The sequence below is a fragment of the Corythoichthys intestinalis genome, chromosome 22 (genome assembly GCF_030265065.1).
Source record: "Corythoichthys intestinalis isolate RoL2023-P3 chromosome 22, ASM3026506v1, whole genome shotgun sequence".
NCBI lineage: Eukaryota > Metazoa > Chordata > Actinopteri > Syngnathiformes > Syngnathidae > Corythoichthys > Corythoichthys intestinalis.
The window spans coordinates 28,206,490-28,229,355 of NC_080416.1; the positions used below are offsets into that span (position 1 = coordinate 28,206,490).

At 38.7% G+C, this 22,866-nt stretch overlaps 1 protein-coding gene across 1 annotated transcript in view; it reads left to right on the forward strand.

The window, feature by feature from the left end:
• nudcd1 (NudC domain containing 1) overlaps nt 1-21,554 on the forward strand; it is a 64,578-nt gene extending 43,024 nt beyond the window's left edge. The window contains exons 9-10 of the mRNA XM_057828187.1: nt 8,736-8,895; nt 19,315-21,554. Of these exons, the coding sequence (XP_057684170.1) occupies nt 8,736-8,895; nt 19,315-19,604 (450 nt within the window). The 3' untranslated portion in view covers nt 19,605-21,554. The remainder of the gene's footprint in view (nt 1-8,735; nt 8,896-19,314) is intronic.
• Nucleotides 21,555-22,866: the final 1,312 nt, after the last annotated feature.

The following is a 22,866-nucleotide window of genomic DNA, read 5'->3' on the forward strand; positions in this document are numbered from 1 at the left end:
AAGTAGTCTGTGTGCAGGTTATATAATAGAGTTAATTTATTTTCTCCTCAAAATAACTCTAAATATAGCCATTAATGTCTAAACCCCTGGCAACAAAAGTGAGTACACCCCTTAGAAACTACATCTCTAAATGTCCAAATTGAATACTGCTTGTCATTTTCCCTTCAAAAATGTCATGTGACACTTTAGTGTTTCTAGGTCCAGGTGTGCATAGAGAGCAGGTGTGTTCAAATTTGTAGTGCAGCTCTCACACACTCTCATACTGGTCACCGAAAGTTCCAACATGGCACCACATGGCAAAGAACTCTCTGAGGATCTTAAAAGACGTATTGTTGCGGTACATGAAGATGGCCAAGGCTACAAGATTGCCAACACCCTGAAACTGAGCTGTAGCACAGTGCTAAAATCATCCAGCGTTTTAAAAGAGGTCCAATCAGAACAGGCCTCGGATTGGTTGTCCAAAGAAGCTGAGCTCACATGCCGAGCGTCACATCCAAATGCTTTCTTTGAAAGATCGTCGCAGGAGTGTTGTCAGCATTGCTGCAGAGATTGAAGATGTGGGGGGTGGGGGGGTCAGCCTGTTAGTGCTCAGATCATTTGCTGCACTCTACATCAAATTGGTGTGCATGGCTGTCACGCCAGGAGGAAGCCTCTTCTGAAGAGGGTACACAAGAAAGCCCGCAAACAGTTTGCTGAAGACATGTCAACAAAGCACATGAATTACTGAAACCATGTCCTATGGTCTGATGAGACGAAGATTAATTTGTTTGGTTCCGATGGTCTCAAGCATGTGTGACGACGACCAGGTGAGGAGTACAAAGATAAGTGTGTCATGCCTACAGTCAAGCATGGTGGTGGGAATGTCATGGTCTGGGGCTGAATACGTGCTGCAGGTGTTGGAGAATTACATTCCATTGAGGGAAACATGAACTCCAACATGTACTGTGAAATACTGCAGCAGAGCATGAACCCCCATCCTCCAGAAACTGGGTCGCAGGGCAGTGTTTCAGCATGACAATGACCCTAAACACACCTCCAAGGTGACCACTGCTTTACTGAAGAGGCTGAGGGTAAAGGTGATGGACTGGCCAAGCGTGTCTCCACACTTGAACCCAATATCTTTGGGGGATCCTCATGTGGAAGGTGGAGGTGTGCAAAGTCTCAAATATCCGGCAGCTCCGCAACGTATTAATGGAGGAGTGGAAGAGTATTCCAGTGGTAACATGTGAAGCTCTGGTCAACTCCATGCCCAGGAGAGTAAAAGCAGTTCTGGATAATAGTGGTGGTCACACAAAATATTGACAGTTGACATGTTGTATGTTAATATTGACAACTTTCACTAAGGGGTGTACTCACTTTTGTTGCCAGGGGTTTAGATATCAATGACTATATTTTGAGTTATTTTGAGGGGAATATAAATTAACTCTATTATATGATGGTCCCTGGCAAACTTTAAATGCGCATTCACATGTACTGGCTTCAACAGGGGAACGTTCTGAGCAGTGCATTATTTTAAACCATTGCAATGCAGATTTCTACTGACAAGTAGCCTTTGAAACTATGCATCCAGCTTTCTTCAGGTAATTGACCAGCTCCTACCATGTAGTTCTAGGGTGAGCCCTCACTTTTCTCATCATGAGTAATGCCCCACAAGGAGAGATTTTACATGGAGCCCCAGTCCGAGGTAGATTATTAGTCATGTTTAGCCTTTTCAATTTTAGAACAATTGCTGCAACTGTTGATTTATTCTCTGTCTGGAGCTCAAAATTTTTTTCTCTGGTGTCTTTCAAAAGCTCACTTGCCCATGGTAGCAGTTGGATTATGACTGACTGTGGGGTGCACAGGTGACAATAATGAGCTCAAACGGGTGGGTGGGTGGCTCCTCATGGGTTAAAGGTGGACTTTTTTTAAGGTAGACTGACAACTCTTTAAGTGTCATCATTATTGCTGATTCTCAGGGGTATAAATACTTAAGAACCCCAGTAAATTATAAATTATTGAAAAATCATACATTGTGAGTTTTGAATTTCAGAGCTCTACCTATTTTATAAGGCCACGTCTACATTAGGACGGATAATGGCCTTAAACGTGTAATTAGTTGGACTACATGGCATGACGGCTACACTAGTATGCCTATTATTTGGATTATTTGTTAGACAGTCAGATAATGTAGGCGGGTAATGTTACACGCCACCTACTTGCGCCAAATATGGACTGCTGTCACAGTACAACATTTGGATACTCAGGAAGGCACGTCATGCCGTCGCTGTTTTTAGTGCGGCATGATAGCATCGTAAACAAGAGAGGCGGACGATCACGACGTGGCATTCCTGCTCCTCTTTTCTTTTCCACACATTTTTCTTGAACCTTCAAACTACATATCAATAATATGCTTCAACTCAGTGCCCATTTGGGGTCCTTCCATCGCGAATGAGGTGGAGATGAGCGTTTTATACAGCTCTCGTCTCCCGAGTTGTCTCCGATCAGCCAGCTGAGGGGCTGGCCCCTCCTAACTCAATCCCGACCGAACATGAGTACTGTATATAAAAATACACAGAGGAAAATTAAACCCCGAAAAGTGACCTGCGTGGTACCCCCAGTCAAAAAGGTGCGTGATCAGTTTCTTTTTCCCAAGACATTTCTGCCTGTCAAAACTGTTGCCACTTCCCGAATCGCCACTTTTAATGCACTGGTTGCGGTTTCCAGATCACAAAATAATGACAGTTTACATTAGAAGGTGTAGTAATTTCGAAATTTGCCGCGGGCTAGTCATGAGTTTCCGGTTCAGAGGTAAACCGCGAAGGCGATGACGTAACACATGAGGCTTCTCCTTTTTACGTATGCGTAGTTTGCGCAAATGCAGGCATACCTTGCAGAAGTGGCGGGGGCCTTAAACGCACCGAAGTGTGAACAGGTATAAAAATAGTTGGCAAAATACCCTGTAGAAAATTAGCTGTCCTAGTGTAGACGTAGTCTGATTGGGTAAACTCAAAATAACAATGGGTGCAAATACCTCTGATCGTCGCTGTAAGTGGCAGGACCAGTTGAAAAAATGCAACCTTTAGCCTGGAAAATAAGTTAGTTGTCAATTTTCACTATTCACATCAGGGCATTGTCCCTTATTAAAATTAAAAATTGTAAAGTATCCCAGGCAAAGATCCATTTAGGCTTTGAAATAGGAGTGTCTAAATGGATGCTATATTTGCGACATTAAAAGGGCAAAAAATGATTTTGAATGAATTGAAAAATGAAAGTAGCATAATAAGCCACAACTATTTAAATTGAACTAAACTGATTTTTTCCTCCAAACATATGTATAACAATAATAAGCCGTGTAGAATATTTGGTGGAGAATGTCAAACCATACTATTCCTGCATGCCATTTAAGAAATATGAATATGAAAATCTTGTTTATTTTCCTGACGAGTGGAGTGCTGTAGTTAAATTAATTTGTGGGTTTGTTGAGAGTCAGCCCTGTAATTGAAAAGCCTTGGTTTTAGATTTCCTCTGGAGTTGGGCCATCATCCGTTGATTCAGATTTACCTTTGCTTTTTGCGTCAGTGCGCACTTTCTATGTTGAAGAACATTACTAATGGCATACTTCCAAAGACAAGTGTATTCCTTAATAATTGCCTTCCTGCCATTGTCTACAGACTGTGACATATGTTTTGTATTACAGTATAGGTACTCAGGATGGACTTTTTATATGATTTATGGTGACATTAATGCTGTGCCAAGGTATACTTTGTCATTTACAGTCCCATCCATCAGTGTTTTATCACTTTAAGCCTGAAGTGGACTTGTTGTTAGAAGACCTTTTATCCATCCAGGTGGGAAAAGGTTAGCAGTGACCTTCTCGCTGGCTTGTTTCCTCCAAGGTGAACCGCACGTCACATGTTTGGCTATTTTTACCACTAACTCAGCAGCAATGGGCAAACATGTGACACACGGATGATGTAGTGCTTTATTTCAATTGAAGTATTTTTCACGGAAAACAAGAAGAAGAAGAATAAGGGAGGGGGAAAAAAGTCTCAATGATGTTTTTCAGAAAGCTTAATGTTCAGGGCTAATGGTCCCCTCTCTGTTTAGTTCTCTGTCCATTACAAAGCTCCCGCAGGAGTCCACTTCACGGCTTAATGAATGAGAGGCTCGTCATTAGCTTGAATGTAAGCGATGCTGTGTTTTTCCGGAATAAAAGCCCTTTAATGTATTTCCACTGCTCACAAATAACCACGCGCCTTTTTTGAAGGCTACGACTGCCTGTTAACAGTGACTCAGTGCATGCGTGTTTATCTCGACCTCATCCAGGAAGACTCATCTTCCTATTTTTCTTCTTCCGCTATTAGTGGCAGGATTCGTGCATCTTTGTAGTACTGTATTAAGAAATTTTTTATCTTTAAATTGTAGCACATCCTATTTATTCAGCACTTTTTTTCATCCAGCACGCTGTAGTCAAATGACAAAAGTAAATATAACGGATACACTACACACTGTAATATTAACTCATTGGCTGCCACTGACGGCACTAGATATCCGATCCATTTTGACTGGGAGGGCGAAACTACAACTCACATTTTTGTGATTTTATTTTTTTTCAATTTTATTTTATCAAAGATGAATAACAAATGTTCATTAAAGTAACAATAGGATGGCAAAAACATGCTATAGAGTCTATTAAAAAATGATCATCGACATGTTGAGCGCTTTTACCGTATTTTTCGGACTATAAGTTGCACCGGAGTATAAGTCGCATTTTGGGGGGAAATTTACAAATAAAATCCACAAATAGAACAGATATGTAATCTTGAAAGGCAATTTGATATAAAAATACAATAGAGAACAACATGCTGAATAGGTGTACAGGATGATGTTACATGATGCATGAACAACGAAATGCGAATATACTGTCCTCACCAGGACACTACGGCTCTGTCCGGGCTATACAGCGAGCTAAACTCCCAAATGACGATGCCGGACGTCCGTATAATTTGCTGAATCAATTTTGTCCTCGATACCAAACAGGTTCGCATCAATGTAAATAAATATTAGGTGCTATTACACCACCTAAGCACATGACACAAACGGTTAGCATGCGTTCGCTAGCATTAGCACATCGTTCAAACAACCACACAACTGGCTCTAAGTGTCCGATCACGGGTGGAAAACACACAACAACAACAGAAAAGATGATACACACAGGCTTTGCCTCTGTAGAGATATTTTACAAGCATAAACAATGAACGTAGGTTTGCAGCAGTCTCTCTCTCTCTCTCTCTCTCTCTCTCTCTCTCTCTCTCCCCCCCCCCCCCCCCACTCGCTCAGAGACGCTGCGTAGCTGTCCGTCTTCTTCTGGCGTGTGGGCGCTCTTCTTCACGTAAACAAGTGCGAGTGCGTCCCCATGTGGGCGTGAAAGCGCCACAAACCAAAAGCATGCATTTCAAGATAAAAAAAGTCAATAATACAATTGAACACACATTGCCAAAGGCAGAGCGCGAACGTGGCCATAGCTATTAAAAGTTACTCAGATAACTATAGCATAAAGAACATGCTAACAAGTTTACCAAACCATCAGTGTCACTCCAAAACACCAACATAACATGTGAAATGATATCATAATGTGTTAATAATTTCACACATAAGTCGCACCCCCAGCCAAACTATGAAAAAAAAGTGCGACTTATAGTCCGAAAAATATAGTAGGTGACAAAAATAAGATAAGCCGTCATTAGACGTCTCAGTAGAGGCAAACTATAAACGTTTTGGTGTGATGCAAAAAATAATCAAACTGCTGTGTTTCAGCGTATACCCAAATCATATGTAAAGCACACGACAGCTCTGGATGCTAACTATCTCCATAATAATATTGGAATAAGTTGTATCACACAATAGTTTACCGTGAAGATCTGCAAACATTTTTTGACATCACACTCTCCTGCTCCGTCATGAGAGCAGGAGAGTGCTAGCTGTCACTAGTAGAGCTGGGAAACTTTGGGCACCTAACGATTCGATTCGATTACGATTACGATTCAGAGGCTCCGATTCGATTATAAAACGATTATTGATGCACCCCCCTCCTTTTTTTTTTTTTTTTTTTTTTTTTTTTTTTTTTTTAATAAAGTTTTGTACATTAATTCCAAAATTGTTCAAAAATACTCTCAGGCTAAACCAAACTACTATTTCAGTATCAAGTTAACATATAGCAGTAAACAAATATACAAAAATAACATTAAATAAAAAAAACTCCAGTCCCCATTCTGTATCAGCAGCTTTAAACTACATTCAATTAATTTAATGTTGTGAATCAACCGTTAAAGTTGTTAAAATTGCTCCCGTTATTCCATAATTTCCCTTTTGTCTACTTTTGACATGTGAAAGTTTTAAAACTATTTTAAAGATAGATTCAAGTCAATATTTTACCGATTTAGGAGTATTTTAGATAAAAAGTTAATTAGGTTTGCTTGGAAGGTTCGCTACAACAGCATTGCAGGGAAGTTTACTGCTTTAAGATAGGCGGCCGTTTACTAACGCCCGCATCTAGCTTTTTGCAGATGTGCTGCTACCGCTACCGAGTCTATAATCCATCTAGTCCTATATAAATGATATCTACCGTAACATTATGTAGCTTAGCTGTACTTGTAGCAGCTTTTCGGCAGCAGGCAGGTATGTTGTTGTGTTTTTTTATCTCGTGGCATGAGTTGAGCTAGAGCCGTGAGTTGAGCGTTGGCATTACCCGAGGGGCCGGTTAATGAGAAGCATAATGTTTAGCTACTCCCGCTCCGTTCTGTCCCGAAGCCCGCGCGGCGCGCTGAGTGTGTTGTACTTCTGCTTTACTTAGCATATTTCAATAATCGGAATTTGGATGTTTGTGAATCGTTCTCGAGTCTTCCACGGCCGAATCGCGAATAATCTAAGAATCGGAAATTTTGCACACCTCTAGTCACTAGTGAACTTGACACTTGTATGCTACTCCTCACATCTTTCGTGTTCATTTAGCTTTTGCTGCTCATTTTGCGAACTATCAACAGGGTTGTCCTTCTCATTCACATTCTGCTCGGGTTCAAATTGGAAAGGCAGAACCGACGACATGTTTATGAAGTTAAAGAGTGACACTTTGGAAGTCCGGCAGCGTGTCCATGTGACGTCACCGCCCTGCGACGTCAACAACAATGGCAACCTACTAGTTAAAATATTTTTACAAATGTTATTAAAATGAAAACATTAAGATGGGTTTTAATATCAAATTAGTATAACTCGTACTAACATTTTTCTTTTAAGAACTACATGTCTTTATATCCGTGGATCCCTGTAAGGGGGAGGAGCAAGGGAAAATGCCACTAAAACAGGCCAAGATCTGGATATTAGAGGGCAAGGCAGGGCAAGTGACTATTAAATGTGGCAATGCTTGTTGAATACATGAAACTAGACTGAAATAATTTCCTGCTTTTTTTTTCCTTTAAATGTTTTCCTAGATGCGCTTGCACTTTAGTAAGAAGCTTTTGCGCTCTACGTCCTTGTAGGCTTTTGTATCAGAGGGTCTTCTAAGACCCCCCGTCACAGCTGTGGAGTGGTCGCCACACTATAATTAGATGGCATTTAGCATCAGCATGAGGGCTGCGCTACTCGACATTTCCGGCGACGACAAATGAACGATGACTCATTGTTGACAGCATCATTCGTAATATCCATTTGATAAAACTAAGATGTAAGTTCAGAGTTTGTAACTGTTTTTTTTGTATTGGTTTAAAATGGAATCAGATATAATGTGGATTTAAAAGGTTCAAACCAAACATTTTATATGAAAATAATACGCTTGAAGCTTTTATAACACTCATCATAGTTCCACATAAAGGTTTTTTAGTTGAATGTTTTTCATTTAGGTCGCTCATTTTGCAGAAACTTGTTTGTGACAGACAGCAGAAACAACAATGTAATCTGCAAATGATTGAATTGAGGCAACAACTAGTCAAAATCAATCAAAACGCAAAACATCGATAAACATTTTCATCATTTAGATATGCTGTTTTGTTAAAAAGAAACATTTTCAATTAAATGGCGGAAATGTTTCCGCAGTGATCATCACACTCTAAACTAACTTGTAGCATTAGCATAGCGTTTGCATTAGCATAAGCATTTAGCATGGTGACACTGTGTCTTCTTGAACTCTTGGAAAACCTTTTAACTCCAGGTGAGTTTAATTAATTGCAAATAATGTACTGTTTTCATGTTGAGAGTGTAGTATCATCATGAAAATGTTGATGTCCTTGTAGACTCACAGTTGCAGTATATGCTTGTATGTCTTGTTCATTCGTAATTGTTGGAAACTTTTTATACCATTTATTTGTTCATTGGACTAAGACTTTTGGAGTTTATAGACGAAAACATTTTTGAGAATTGTCGACTAAAACTAGACGAAATTTGTTTTGAGTTTTTAATGACTAAAGCTAGACGAAGACTAACACATTTTGAAATGACTAAAATATGACTAAGACGAATAAGTATTTTTGTCCAAAAGACTAAGACGAAAATTAAAATGGCTCCCAAAAACAACACTGCCTGATACTGAACTTGTTTTCACATTTTCTCCCTCAGCTTGCATTTAGTTGAAAAATGTAAATTATATAAAAGCCTTAGATGGCTACAAGACATTCGTTTTTCATTTGCCAAGACATGACACCCTAAATCAGACCTAAAAAGTCTAACCATTTACTGTAGTTGTTGCATGTTGGCCTTTCCAGGTGAACTTGGGAAGCCATCAATTCCTCTTCACCGTGAGTGTGGACCCAGACCAGATGCCGTGCCTGTGCTTGCGTCACGATGTGGACGCGCTGCTGTGGCAGCCACGCCCCGACCAGCCCGCTGACATGTGGGAGCACATCGCCACCTTCAACGCCCTGGGTAAGAAAATTATACATAGGGTAAATAGCTCAAATGTAACATCTTTTATTTTAATAATAAACTGTTTATTATGGAAAATAATATAGATGAGTAAAATAATCAAAATTAACCAATTATTTAATACAATAATATATACTAGTCCTTCTCAAAAAATTAGCATATAGTGATAAAGGTCATTATTTTCTGTAATGTATTGATAAACATTAGACTTTCATATATTTTAGATTCATTACACACAACTGAAGTACTTCAAGCCTTTTATTGGTTTAATATTGATGATTTTGGCAAAAAAGTCAAGAAAAAACAAAAATCCCATCTAAAAGAAAATAGCATATCATGAAAAGGTACTCTAAAGAAGCCTAATCATCTGAATCAACGTATTAACTCAAAACCCCTGCGAAAGAAATAAAAACTCCCAGCCTGGTTCATTACTCAAAACCGCAAACATTGGCAAGACTGCCAACCTGACTGCTGTCAAGAAGGCCATCATTGACACCCTCAAGCAAGAGGCTAAGACACAGAAAGAAATTTCTGAGCGGATAGGCTGTTCCCAGAGTGCTGTGTCAAGGCACCTCAGTGGGAAGACTGTGAGAAGGAAAAAGTGTGGCAGGAAACGCTGCACAACCAGAAGAGGTGACTGCACCCTGAGAAAGATTATGGAGAAGGGCCGATTCCAGACCTTGAGGGGACTCAGTGGACTGAGTCTGAAGTAGAAACATCCAGAGCCACCGTGCACAGGCGTGTGTGAAACAGCGGCAGAAGTGCCTGACCTGGGCTACAGAGAAGCAGCACTGTACTGTTGCTCAGTGGTCCAAAGTACTTTTTTCAGATGAAAGCAAATTTTGCATGTCATTCGGAAATCAAGGTGCCAGAGTTTGGAGGAAGACTGGGGAGAAGGAAATGCCAAAATGCCTGAAGTCCAGTGTCAAGTACTCACAGTCAGTGATGGTCTGGGGTGCTATGTCAGCTGCTGGTGTTGGTCTACTGTGTTTTATCAAGGGCAGGGTCAATGCAGCTAGCTATCAGGAGATTTTGGAGCACTTTATTCTTCCATCTGCTGAAAAGCTTTATGGAGATAATGATTTCATTTTTCAGCACGACCTGGCACCTGCTCACAGTACCCGAACCACTGGTAAATGGTTTACTGACCATGGCATTACTGTGCTCGGTTGGCCTGCCAACTCTCCTGACCGGAACCTCATCGAGAATCTGTGGGATATTGTGAGGAGGAAGTTGAGAGACACCAGACCCAACACTGTGGATGAGCTTAGACCCGCTATTGAAGGATCCTTGGCCTCCATAACACCTCAGCAGTGCCACAGGCTGATTGCCTCCATGCCAAACCGCATTGAAGCGGGAGGGGGGGGGGTTGTTGAAGACAATCGACAACCCCGCCGCCGTGTGACATGTCCGGGGTAGTTTTGTGTGATTTTTCGCTTCGAAAGGAGAGAATAACACTCGGTTCGGGTTAGCATGTCGGCTAGCCTCCTGGTTTGTTTACACTTTCCGAAGCCGGGGCAGGGAAATGACAAAAGCCGGACTAACTCCGGTGGCATAAAATATCGGTCGGGAGGTGCAAGAACTGGACAGTTTTGACCATTATCTAGTAATTTTGCCATGTACTTAATACATTTATTTTTAATATTTCATAATCCATTTAGCACAAGACTGATATTTGTCATGACCATACCATTTATTCAGCAATTGGGGCAAAATACTTAGATAAAAAGAATATCCTAGATAGCCCTTCTCAAATTCAGGGGGCGGTAGAGGTAGTGCGCCTGAACCAACAACCAACATTGCAGGGGAAAAAAAAAAGACAAACCAAAACGGACGAAGAAGTAGTTATCATTGATCACTACTAGTAAAGTTATGGCGATTATACAGAGTGGGAACTATCAAATGCAGTGTTACTAACACTTTTTGAAGTGTATTTATTTTACATTGAAAATGCAAAATAAATACACTTCAGGAAATGTTTATTTTGCTCTAGCCCTAGGCTGAAGACATTGAATCACTGAGTATTTATTTTTTGCACTATTTCAAGATATGCATTTTCAGTTTTGGAACTATTTGCACTTTTTTATTTTAGCATTGAAAAGCATTTGATGAGATTTGCTAATACCTGTCGAAACCTTGTATTAATACAGTATTTAATTTTAATTGTGGAGATAAATTATTTAATTATAATGAATTTAATAGGTATTCAATAAAATATATATTTTATGACATTAATTGCAAATTTAAAAGTTTGATCAATTAATCCCTAATTTAAATGAAAATTTAAAATAGAATTTAAAATTATAAATTTTTGTTGTCATAAGAAAAATATATAAAATGAATTTAAATTCTAATTGTATTCAGAACGAGCACATTTATGAATAATTTGCCTATTATTAAAAATGTTATGTTCACAGTTAAGGTTTGGCATCGACCATCGAACACCGATGGGATCCGTTTTTAACACTTCAGTTCTCCCGGAACCGTTCGAATTTTAAAATTTCGATTCCATGTTTCGATGCCTTGACCGCCGAGCGGGAAAAAAATGCTGCCGAAAACCCATGAAGAAGAAGCCACAACAAGCGCCTGTTTGTGCATTGCAACTTGATTACACACGTTGCGGCGGCAGCGCTCAAAAGTTTGGCTTAGCTTTACAAAAAAAAAAAAAAAAAAAGACCAGTCATCCTATTGCAACATTTGCAACACAACTATATCATGCAAAGGTGGCTGCACGACCAATTATGCACGACCGACTTCATGGAATATAGCCTAAGTCCCAAGTGCAAAGCTAGCTGAGTGCTACGTACTGTAGTTGACATGGTGCGCCGTCAGAACTAGGTTAGTAAAACAATACATTACGTCTGTCTTCTGCTGTCCCAGTGACCTGACCCCGGATTAAGCAATAGATGATGGATGGATGGAATAGTATGAGAATAAATCGTATTATTACGTTGGGCTATGGTCGATATCACATGTAAATAGAACTAGATGCGAAATGACAACACTCGCTGGCATTAGTAAACAGCCGCCATCTTAAAGCAGTAGACACCTCTGTAAAAATCGACAGTAATAAAAAGATTTTTGTTTTGGAGTCTGTTTTGTTGATTATTTAGAAAGAAGCAGCCATATGAATGGAAAATGATGTTATACTTACTAACATCATTTTCCACCTTTCAAGCATTCGATTACTTTTTTAATGAACTCGTAGCAGAGAAAACAGCATCACATCACAAAGCATCCTAGTCAGACGCTCTCATCTCTTCTTCTCCGCATTATACGTACACACTCGTACAGCGTCACTCACTGGCCTAACTGGAATTGTCACAACATAAACATTACATGTGTCTGTAAACACAACAGAATCGGTTTAACAAATAAGGAAACCTTATTATCTTGCCTCATCTACATCAAATTATAATCAATAGAAGAATTTATACTAATGCTTCGTTGTAGCTCCCAACTAAGGTACATGTATGGCAAAAGAATATAAGTAAATGTTTTCTTAAGTTAAAGTTAGAAGTTGTCCGTGAGAAGGTCATATAATTAATAAATTTCATATTAATTGTATTAATGATAAATAATAATATTAATCAATTTTAAATTCATATAAAAAATATTACATTTTAAATTCATATAATTTTTTTAAAAAATCGAGAAGTTGAGACATTAATATAAACTAATAAATTTTTAAACTACATTTTTTGACCCTGCTTTTTTTTTTTTTTTTTTTTAAGCCCTGCCTCTTAAAAGAATCAGAATCGAAAATCGTACGCAACCGGAATCGAAACATGGAACCGGAATCTGAATCGTTCAATTTCAAACAGTGCCCAACCCTATTCACAGTATCGTATATTTAAAATACGTATTTAAATAATGGTATAAGTCCCCCTTTTTAATTAATGAATTAAACAATAAAACGTACCACCACACGTGCATTTCGTTTAAAAAAGTATTTCAGGCTTTTTCCTATTCATTTGTTTGTCGTTGGATGCTGTAAACAAATTACTCTGAAATTAATATCTAATGTTATTTGCGTAAAGGTCTAAAAATGGATAAATCTCCTCAATTGAGTTGATGCTTTACGAGCTGAATGAAGTATCCAGTTATCCTCAATTATGTCGCTCGTTGTGAACGCGCACAGAAATCTAATTAAGAGTCCATAAATCAACTCATTATAAGATTAATCATTCTTGTGCATGTCTGAACTATTCATTTATAATCTTGTGAAGTGTCCGTGGCCCTGTAGCTTCTTTCTATCTGGTTTCATCAAGCTCCCACCATATTTACTCATTTGCCGGCCTTACCACCAGAAGCGCTTTTAATTTCTATTTGACAGCTGCGGCATCTTCATTAGTTTGAGCAGTTTGCTCGTCCCCTTGCTGATTGTGGGTAGCCGTTTTAGCATGCACATAAATCCTGCTTTACAGGCTTAATAGAGTCCAATGTGGTGTAGATGCATTTAACATGAAGTTCAGGATACAAAAACTTTTTTTTTCCTGATGACACTTGACTTTGCTAAGACTGTGGGCTTGTTAGCCCAAATCTCATTAGTCCTAGTGAAGAATCCGATGCGGCCAAGTTGGCAGATGTGCAAGGAGGACTTGTGCTAATCAGTTTTTTTTCTGATTGGAGGATAATTAGTTTTTCAGCCTTTAGGAAAGCTTTTTGTCCTTGTTTGTCACATGACCCTCAACTTCTCATCAATTGCGGTTTGTACTCACTAGTCGCTAGGCAAAATATTGATGATAAAAAATATTTGATGAAAAAAAATCTGTTTTTCTACTCTAATGTGACTATTAAAAATATTCTTCTACCTGAAAATAAGATTTTTTTTGGCTTGGAAAAAAATGTGGCTATAATCTTATCAAAATAATAATTCTTGTAACATGACTTTTTGTGATGGAAAAATACAATTTTGTCTATAAAAGATTCTGGATGTTTTTTTTTGAAAGTCAAAAACTTCTAAATTCTTATTTTCAAAACTTTGGGGCTGATTATAAAACTTTTTTGTCTATTTTTTTGTAATAGGACATGGAAATATTCTTTTTTCAATCAAAACTATAAATATGGCGGAAAACACTCAGGTGACTTGAAGTTCCGTTCTGAGACCTCCAGTTTGGCCAGATTTCAAAATTGTCCCATATGCATGTGTGATACATCATTGGAAAGCTTAAAATCTCATTATTTTGGGGGGGAGGAAACATTTGGAACAGGAGGGTATTTAAAAAAAGAATATTAATTTAAACCCCCTAAACCCTGAAAGTATCTGTCCTTCTAGCCAGACCGCCGGAATCGCGCCAGCCGAACTGCCAGACCTGCGCTGGTGCAAATCCAATGAGCCTGGCCGGCGGGACCTCGTCAGTCCAGCCAGAAAGGCAAACTCCGCGCGTTCTAGGCCTGAACGATATTGGAAAAAACTATTGCTTCTATTTTATGGGGGTTTGCGATATATTGCGATATTATATTGCGATATTAAAATATATTAATTTTATATATACATTTTTTTGTTTGTTTGTTTGTTTTTTAAAGAAATTTTTACTAGATGACTTGAATATCTGTTTGGAAAGACTTTGGATGACTCAACATCAGTGTTGTTAATAACGGCGTTACAATATAACGGCGTTACTAACGGCGTTATTTTTTTCAGTGGTGAGTAATCTAATTAATTACTTTTCTCATCTTGGCAACGCCGTTACGGTTACTAAGGCGGGAAAGGCGTGCGTTACTATGCGTTACTAAGTTGGTTGAATAAAAAAAGTCAGAGAGACAGAATCAAGGAGACGAGAGAGCAGAGCAGGAGTGGGGAAGACGCCGTTGCAAACGCGATGCTAGGTGGCTCCAATAATACTTGACTGTAGCCTACAAACTACGCCAACATGATACGGTAGATATCACATATTATAGAACTAGATGCAAATGTTAGACACGGCTGCATTGGCAACATGTTTAAGGACTACATGCGTTAGTAAACAGCCGCCATCTTAAAGCAGTAGACCTCTCAGGAAGGCTCTGTTGTAGAGATCCTTCCTAGCGAACCTACTTTTTTTTTTTTTTTTTTTTTAATTCTAAAATGGTCCTAAATAGGCAAAATCTTGACTTAAATCTATCTTTAAATGATGAAACAGTTTTAAAACTTACACATGTTGAAAGTAGACAGAAGGGAACTAATGCAATAGTGGGAGCAATTTTACCAACTTTAACGGTTGATTCACAACTTTAAATGACTTCCACACATAGCAATGGTTACTATCTAGTTATCGCAATACCCTTGTGTCTAGTTAAGTGGAGGGCAAAGAATTGGGCTAGGGCCAATTGTCCCAAAAACCCTTTAGACTTCATATTGTGTGACTTTTTTTTTTTTTTTTTTTGGAGAAAAAACATGAAAATTATCACTAGTTACTTTGCCAAGTAACTAATTACTCTTACATTCAGGTAACTGAGTTACTAACGCAATTACTTTTTGGGAGAAGTAATTTGTAACTGTAATTAATTACTTTTTTAAAGTAAAATTAACAACACTGCTCACCATGACCACAGTGTACAGTTTTCAATCGTTTTTCACTGTTAATAGGGACCAGAACCCGCCGTGATAAGTGAAAAACTGAGAAGTAGCGCAACCCCCCCCCCCCCTTTTTTTTTTTTTTTTTTTTTGTGTGAATGTGTGTGTTCACTCTATTTATTCAGATTTAGCATTGGAAAGAGATACATATAAGACATGTTTTTTCTCACTTTTTTTGCCCAAAGTATGATTTAAAAATAATTAATATATATATACATATATATATGTTTCTTTTTTAAATGAATGGTTTTCAAGCAATTCAAATGTAATAATTATGATCAGTTTTAAACATAACTGTCCCATCGAATCATTTTTAAACAACAATAAAATACTGTAGTAGAAAAATCCTTGGCTTTATTGCACTAAATGCTTCTGTTTACCTAACTTGGCTGTGACTCTTGGAGTGACATGTAGAGATTACAAACTCATCATGATCACTTCTGCCATTTATTTTATATGTCTCGAACGTCTCCAATCACACACACATACCCCCACCAACCACACACACACATTCATTCCAGCCCGTGCTTCCTTGCAGAATCTGTTTAACAAGTTAAACAATGATTGACACATTGTGCCCATGTGAAGTCTGCTTCTTTGGCAAGATCAAAGACATCGTTAAGTCAAAATAAGCAAGTACTGCTGTGACTGAGAGCTGGGAGATGGGGTAAGGGAGGCTGTGCGAGCGAATGAAGCAGAACAAAGGTTTGTGGATTTTAAAAAAAAAAACAAAAAAAACCTCACACGTCCTTTTTGATGGGACGATCGCGCATGCGCACATCGCGATGGCGATGTTTAAACGATATATCATTCAGGCTTAGCGCGTTCACCTTAATCTTAACCGTTTGTACTTACTCCATCTTGAAAGGTTTATAGAAGGCTCACCGAAAACAAGTTGACAATTTATTCTGATCGACAGAGATCAAAACAGCATGGTGAAACAGAAACACTCAAGCAGGGAGGCAAGGTCACCCTATCACACGTCAACAAAAGGTTCCAGAGAAAAATGACAACACTTAGTTAAGCATTCAGTCTTTTGAAAGGTTCTCGCGCGGCAGCCTGTGGGCAGGTAGAAGGGTGTGTTTGGGATTATGGTCTGTTTGTGGATTGGGCAGGAGGATTCGGGAGTTACTGTTGTCCGTGCAATGACGGTTGTGTATTTTGCCACGGAGTTGCTGTTGTCCAATAGTCCAAGAGAACTGATTGCGAGAGTTGGTGCGTCAGTCTTGCTCATGACGCACGTGTTGGGCTTATGTGGTAAGATGGCGTCGTGTACCTTTTATGCCCCTATATTCTTCTTGTTTTCCTTAAGCTATGGTATAAGTACTATTTATTTTGTATTAGGTGTGTTAAAGTAATACAAACAGTCAAACAGTAACTACGAGAAACGATACTATTCCCTGATTAATTATATTAAGTGTGTTAGAGTAATGCAAACAGTAAGAAGGTGCCTATGTGTAAAGGTACTATCTCCTTCAACCCTAACTGGAGGTGAGAGCATGAGAGAGCATAATTAAAGACACCGTGATTTTAACTAGATATTATCGCTTACTTACCTTGTTTAGATTCAAAAACACGTGGAGAAGGTATCACTGAGTGTCAAGACACAGCTGTGAATGGCCACAGCCGGACCTTTTGGGGATTTTATGGGTGAAACACGGTAATATCACAAGGGTCGCAATGCAGAAATCGCAGACATCAAGGTGTGGTCAAGATTAATTTAATTCAATTTAATTCAAGATGAATAAAGATTATGATCTAAAATATCGGGGGAAATGCGACAGTACCAAAAAAGATACAATTAAGCGATAGTTATGAGGTAGATATCCGTGACCTATTTACAGAAACTATTTTTTTCATTGTGACCTAATTTGTTTAAAAGTTTAAAAATATGCGAGTGAAAAATTTTATAAAGTCGTTTTTTTAACTATATATTAGACATCAATTAATGATTCTAAGCTAAAAACCATAGACATTTTGAATAATATAATTATTTTTATGGCTGGGTTGAAACAAAAGCGGTTACCCGGTATCTGTAAACGGGGGTCTCCAGGGTAAAACGGACAAATTAAAAATAGTTCGGGGGCTTAATGCGCCATGAAACTGCTATGGCAGCATATAGGCATATTGTTCTATCAAACACAACAGTTCTTTTGGCTTAAAATACAGCAGTTTATTTTAAAGAGGGGTGCAAGAGCAGAAACTGCTTTTTCAGCCTCGTCTTTGTTTCCGCCATATTTAGATATGGCGGAAAACACTCAGGTGACTTGAAGTTCCGCTGTGAGACCCCCAATTTGGCCAACTTTCAAAATTGTCCGATATGCACGTGTGGTACATCATTGGAAAGCTTAACATCTCAATTTTCTGGGGGAAGAAAAATTTTAAACAGGAGGGCTTTTTTTTTTTTTTTTTTAATGTTTTTTAAACAGTAAAACCCTATCTGGAGGCGAGACCACGCGAGAGCAGGATTACAGACGCCATGACTTTAATGAGATATTATTGTGTACTTACCTTGCTTCGGTCCACAAACTCCATGTAGCATGTATTACTGAGTGTCAAGACACAGTTGTGAATGCCCACAGCTGGATTTTGGGGGGATTTTATGGGTGAAACATGGCAATATAACAAGGGTCACGATGCAGAAATCGCAGACATCAAGGAGTGGTCGATATTTTCTTTTACATGCATTTACCCCTTTAAACGTTTTATTTCAATTTTTCTTTGTTTGGATCTGTTATTTATAATCTAACATATCGGAGTGTTTGTTGCCGAAAAGCTCAATCTTGGTCTCCCACAAAAATACACACTGGGACCGTGTGCTTTGGTCAGATGAGACCAAGATTGAGCTTTTTGGCAACAAATACTCCACGTGGGTCTGGCGTCCCATGAAAGATGCGCATGCTGAAAAGCACCTCATACCCACTGTGAAGTATGGGGGTGGGTCAGTGATGCTGTGGGGCTGTTTCGCTTCCAAAGGCCCTGGGAACCTTGTTAGGGTGCATGGCATCATGAATGCTTTGAAATACCAGGACATTTTAAATCAAAATCTGTTGCCCTCTGCCCGAAAGCTGAAGTTGGGTCGTCACTGGGTCTTTCAGCAAGACTATGACCCTAAACATATGGCCAAATCTACACAGAAATGGTTCACCAGACACAAAATCAAGCTCTTCCCTTGGCCATGTCAGTACCCAGACCTTGTTTTGTTGGCAAAAGGGGGTTGTACAAAGTATTAACACCAGGGGTGCTAATAATTGTGACACACATTATTTGATGTCAAATAATTTTTTCTTTATGTGGGATTTTTTCCCCCACTGAATGAATGCACTTGTATCGAAGTATTGGACTTTTCTCTTTTTTTTTCCCATTAAGGTCCCATATTATTTGAATAAAAGAAAATATATTAGAAGCTAAAAAACACATCTTTTTCAGGGGTGCCAATAATTATGGAGGGCACTGTATAAGGGATTTAGTGTAGTTTTTTGGGCTGTGGAACAAATTCATCGAATTATAATGTATTCTTATGGGAAAATCCTGCTCAACATACGACCATTTTGACTTACAACCTAGGTCCTGGAACAAATTAAATTCGAATTTAGAGGTACCCTTGTACAGGCAGTCCTCCCAGTTTAAACAAATTGGACGCCTAGCGCAAAAAATGTGTGAAAACATTTTTTCTTCAAAAGAAAAATGTGACTTTATTCGCCCACTTTGCAGACTTTTTTTTTCTTAAAATACAAAATATCCCACTTTTTTACAGGGGTGGTTTTCTTTATTGTCTCGGATAGGGCATCAGAAGTATTCACTAGCATACTAGCCTCATGATGATTGTCCTTTTTTTTTTCAAATTTTTTTTTTTTCAGGCTACGTTCAAGCATCCAAACGGGACAAGAAGTTCTCCACTTGCGCTCCCAACTTTTCCTACGCGGCGCTGTGTGAGTGCTTGCGTCGCGCCTTCATCTACCGCCAGCCGTCCCCGGTGGACGGCGTGCTTTTCAACAGGAAGCAAGGACGGCAAGTAGGGCAGGTTGCCAAGCAACAGGTGGCAAACCTTAACTCGGACAAAGCCGTGCTGGGCTTCAGGGCGAGCGACGAGAGGCTCTTTGCCCTCACCTCTGGGAATCTCTTTGTGCTCAAGGTGAATAATAATTAAGAGTGGATGAACAACATTCCAGAAAACAAACGAGCTTCTTTTTGGACTCACAGTGTCAAAAGCCAAATGTCTGTCCGATTTTATTGTAATGGGGACATGGGGTATATCATTCTTGATGGAGTTTAAAAATAAAATGAATAAAAAGTTTTAAAATGCAAGACACCAGCCAGTTTAAATGACAATGTGAAACACGGTTGCTAAAGAATCTAAATACAGTATGTGACTCACGAATTTCTTAAAACTATGGTAATGAAGAAATAAAGTTAAAATGTAGAAAATGACTTGGTTCATAGGTTCTACCATTTCGTGACAAATGTGACAGTTATACCAACTATGTGCTGGAGGTAACTTAGAGTCAGAATGCCAGAAAAGTCTGCAGGCTTATCTGTTTTGGACTCCGAAGCATAAATAAAATGGCAGATGAAGTCCCTAACTCAGATAGTTTGAGTAAGTTATGTGTTTGAAAGCCAGACCAGGTTACAGGCCAACAGTTTGAGCCGAGCCAAGATAACCATTGGATATACCGTATTCATCGGGAGAAGAACCAGCGTGTCCATCTGAACAAAGCGACGAAGAAATCAATGTGTGGACGATTTTTTTATAATTCCTACAGTATATTCTAAAGTTTGTGCACACTTCACGGTATATTGTAAGCAAGCACTGTTAGCGCACAGCACGTAAAAACTGATTGCAGGGTATCCGTGGGGTCTTAAAAAGGCTTTAAATAGTCTAAAGTCCAATAATTTGATTTTAGGGCCTTAAAATTTGTAAAATTCTAAAATCTCATAAAAGGTTTTAAATACAATTTGGAAAGGTCTTAAAAATCTATTGACATTACTAATACAGGTAGTCCCCGGGTTACGAACGGGTTCCGTTCATATGCTGGCGACAAACCGAATTTCAACGTACAGTGTCCTCCAAAATTATTGGATTTATAATAATTATGTGTTTTTTAGCTTCTAATAATTTTTTTTTTCTAAATAATATGGGACCTTAATGGAAAACAAGAGAAAAATCCAACCTTCAATACAAGTGCATTTATTCAGTAGGGAAAAAATCCCACATAAAGAAATAATTATTTGACATCCAATAATGTGTGTCACAATTATTGGCACCCCTGGTGTTAATACTTTGTACAACCCCCTTTTGCCAACAAAACAGCTTCTAATTTTCTATAATGTTTCACAAGATGGGAAAAGACAAAGAGGGATCTTCAGCCATTCCTCTTTGCAGAATCTCTCTAAATCATCCAGAGACCTGGGTCCTCTCCTCTGTACTCTCCTCTTTAGCTCACCCCACAGGTTTTCAATGGGGTTGAGGTCTGGGGAATGAGATGGCCATGGGAGGAGCTTGATTTTGTGTCTGGTGAACCATTCCTGTGTAGATTTGGCCATATGTTCAGGGTCATTGTCTTGCTGAAAGACCCAGTGACTTCAGCTTTCGGGCAGAGGGCAACAGATTTTGATTTAAAATGTCCTGGTATTTCAAAGCATTTATGATGCCATGCACCCTAAAAAGGTTTCCAGGGCCTTTGGAAGCGAAACAGCCCCACAGCATCACTGACCCACCGCCATACTTCACAGTGGGTATAATAATAATAAATGCACTTACCTGTATATTGAAGGTAGGATTTTTCTCTTTTTTCCATTAAGGTCCCATATTATTTAGAAAAAAATATATTAGAAGCTAAAAAACCCATACTTATTATAAATCCAATAATTATGGAGGGCACTGTATGTAATGTAAATACGTTAGCAGTTCTAGCATTTAGCGGACTTTAATTAGGCAATTTTGGCTAATTTAATCTACTACATTTACATATTGATCAGACGAGATGGGCGTTTGAACACCAATTGTTTGGTTTCAAGTGTTTTTATTGTTGAAATGTGTGTGGCTTTGAACATAAGTGTACATATGTGTGTTACAGCTTTACAAATTGTCAAAAGTGAAGTAAAAAGATTCAAAAACTACAATTGTCTTTGTTTGCTGTCTGTCAAGCTGAACAACTTCACGTTTAGTGAGGACAGAACGCATATTAATAAAGTAATTAAAAAAAAAAAAAAGATACTGTGAGGTACAATAAGGTACTGTTTACACAACTCAAAAAAAAAAAAAAAAAAAAAAAAAAAAAAAAAAAAAAAAAAAAGAACTGGAGGCCTAGAGACAAATGGTGGACAAGACTCCAGCGTCCTAAAGTCGAGTATGTCGTAACCCGGGGACTACCTGTAATTAATTATGACAATAATTTATAAAAGAAAAGAAAAAAAATGCATATATATATATATATATACATATATATATATATATGTATATATATAAACAATTGTCTCTAGGTGTGTGCGAATGGTTGTTCGTCTCCTTGTACCCTGTGACCCTGCCTACTGCCCATAGTTATCTGGGAATACCTCCAGCACGCCCGCGACCCTCGCGAAGATAAGCTGCTCGGAAAATGAATGAATGAATGTTGCTGCAATCATTTCCACCCCTACATCACACCACCATTTACATACTGTAAGTCTCCAGTGGCACCGCTAGGACTCCATTTGTTATTCCCCTCACACACGCCATCACTATTCTCCCATATAAATAATTTCCTCTTGTCAGTTTGCGTTTCCCTTTAGTGGAAAACCCTCAACTCGGCTCCTTACATAGACATTACTTATTTGCATATATTTACATAAACACTTTGGCTGCTCTTGAACCTCAAGCTTCATATCTACAAAATACCAACCAGGCTTTGCTTGCCAAGAGGTCACGGGAATCTGTTACGACCCTTGTCTGTTGCTAAATAAGAACGTGTCTTTTCCACGCGGTATATGATTTTCATACAGCATCAGATATTATTACTGTGCGGTACTACAGTGATATGAAAAAGTATCTGAACCTTTTGGGATTTCTCACATTTCTGCATAAAATCACCATCAAATGTGATCTGATCTTTGTCAAAATCACTTAGATGAAAAAACAGTGTCTGCTTTAAAGTGCGTACAACAGGAGAAAGAAGGCTTAAATAGCATTATTTTATGAATAAGAATCATATTTTGAGACAATTCGACCATATACAACAATTTGGCAAAGCGCAGATGACGAGAAATTAGTCTTTTAATCTGCCGGTTAGCCACGCCTACCATTATAGGGCTCTAGCGTCCCCAACAGGAGGATGACGTCGGCAGGGTCATGGTTTCATCCGTTTTACTATTCAGCCCATTGAGGGGGAATTATTCAGAACGAGGAAAATGTGACTAAGAGAGCCGCAATATGT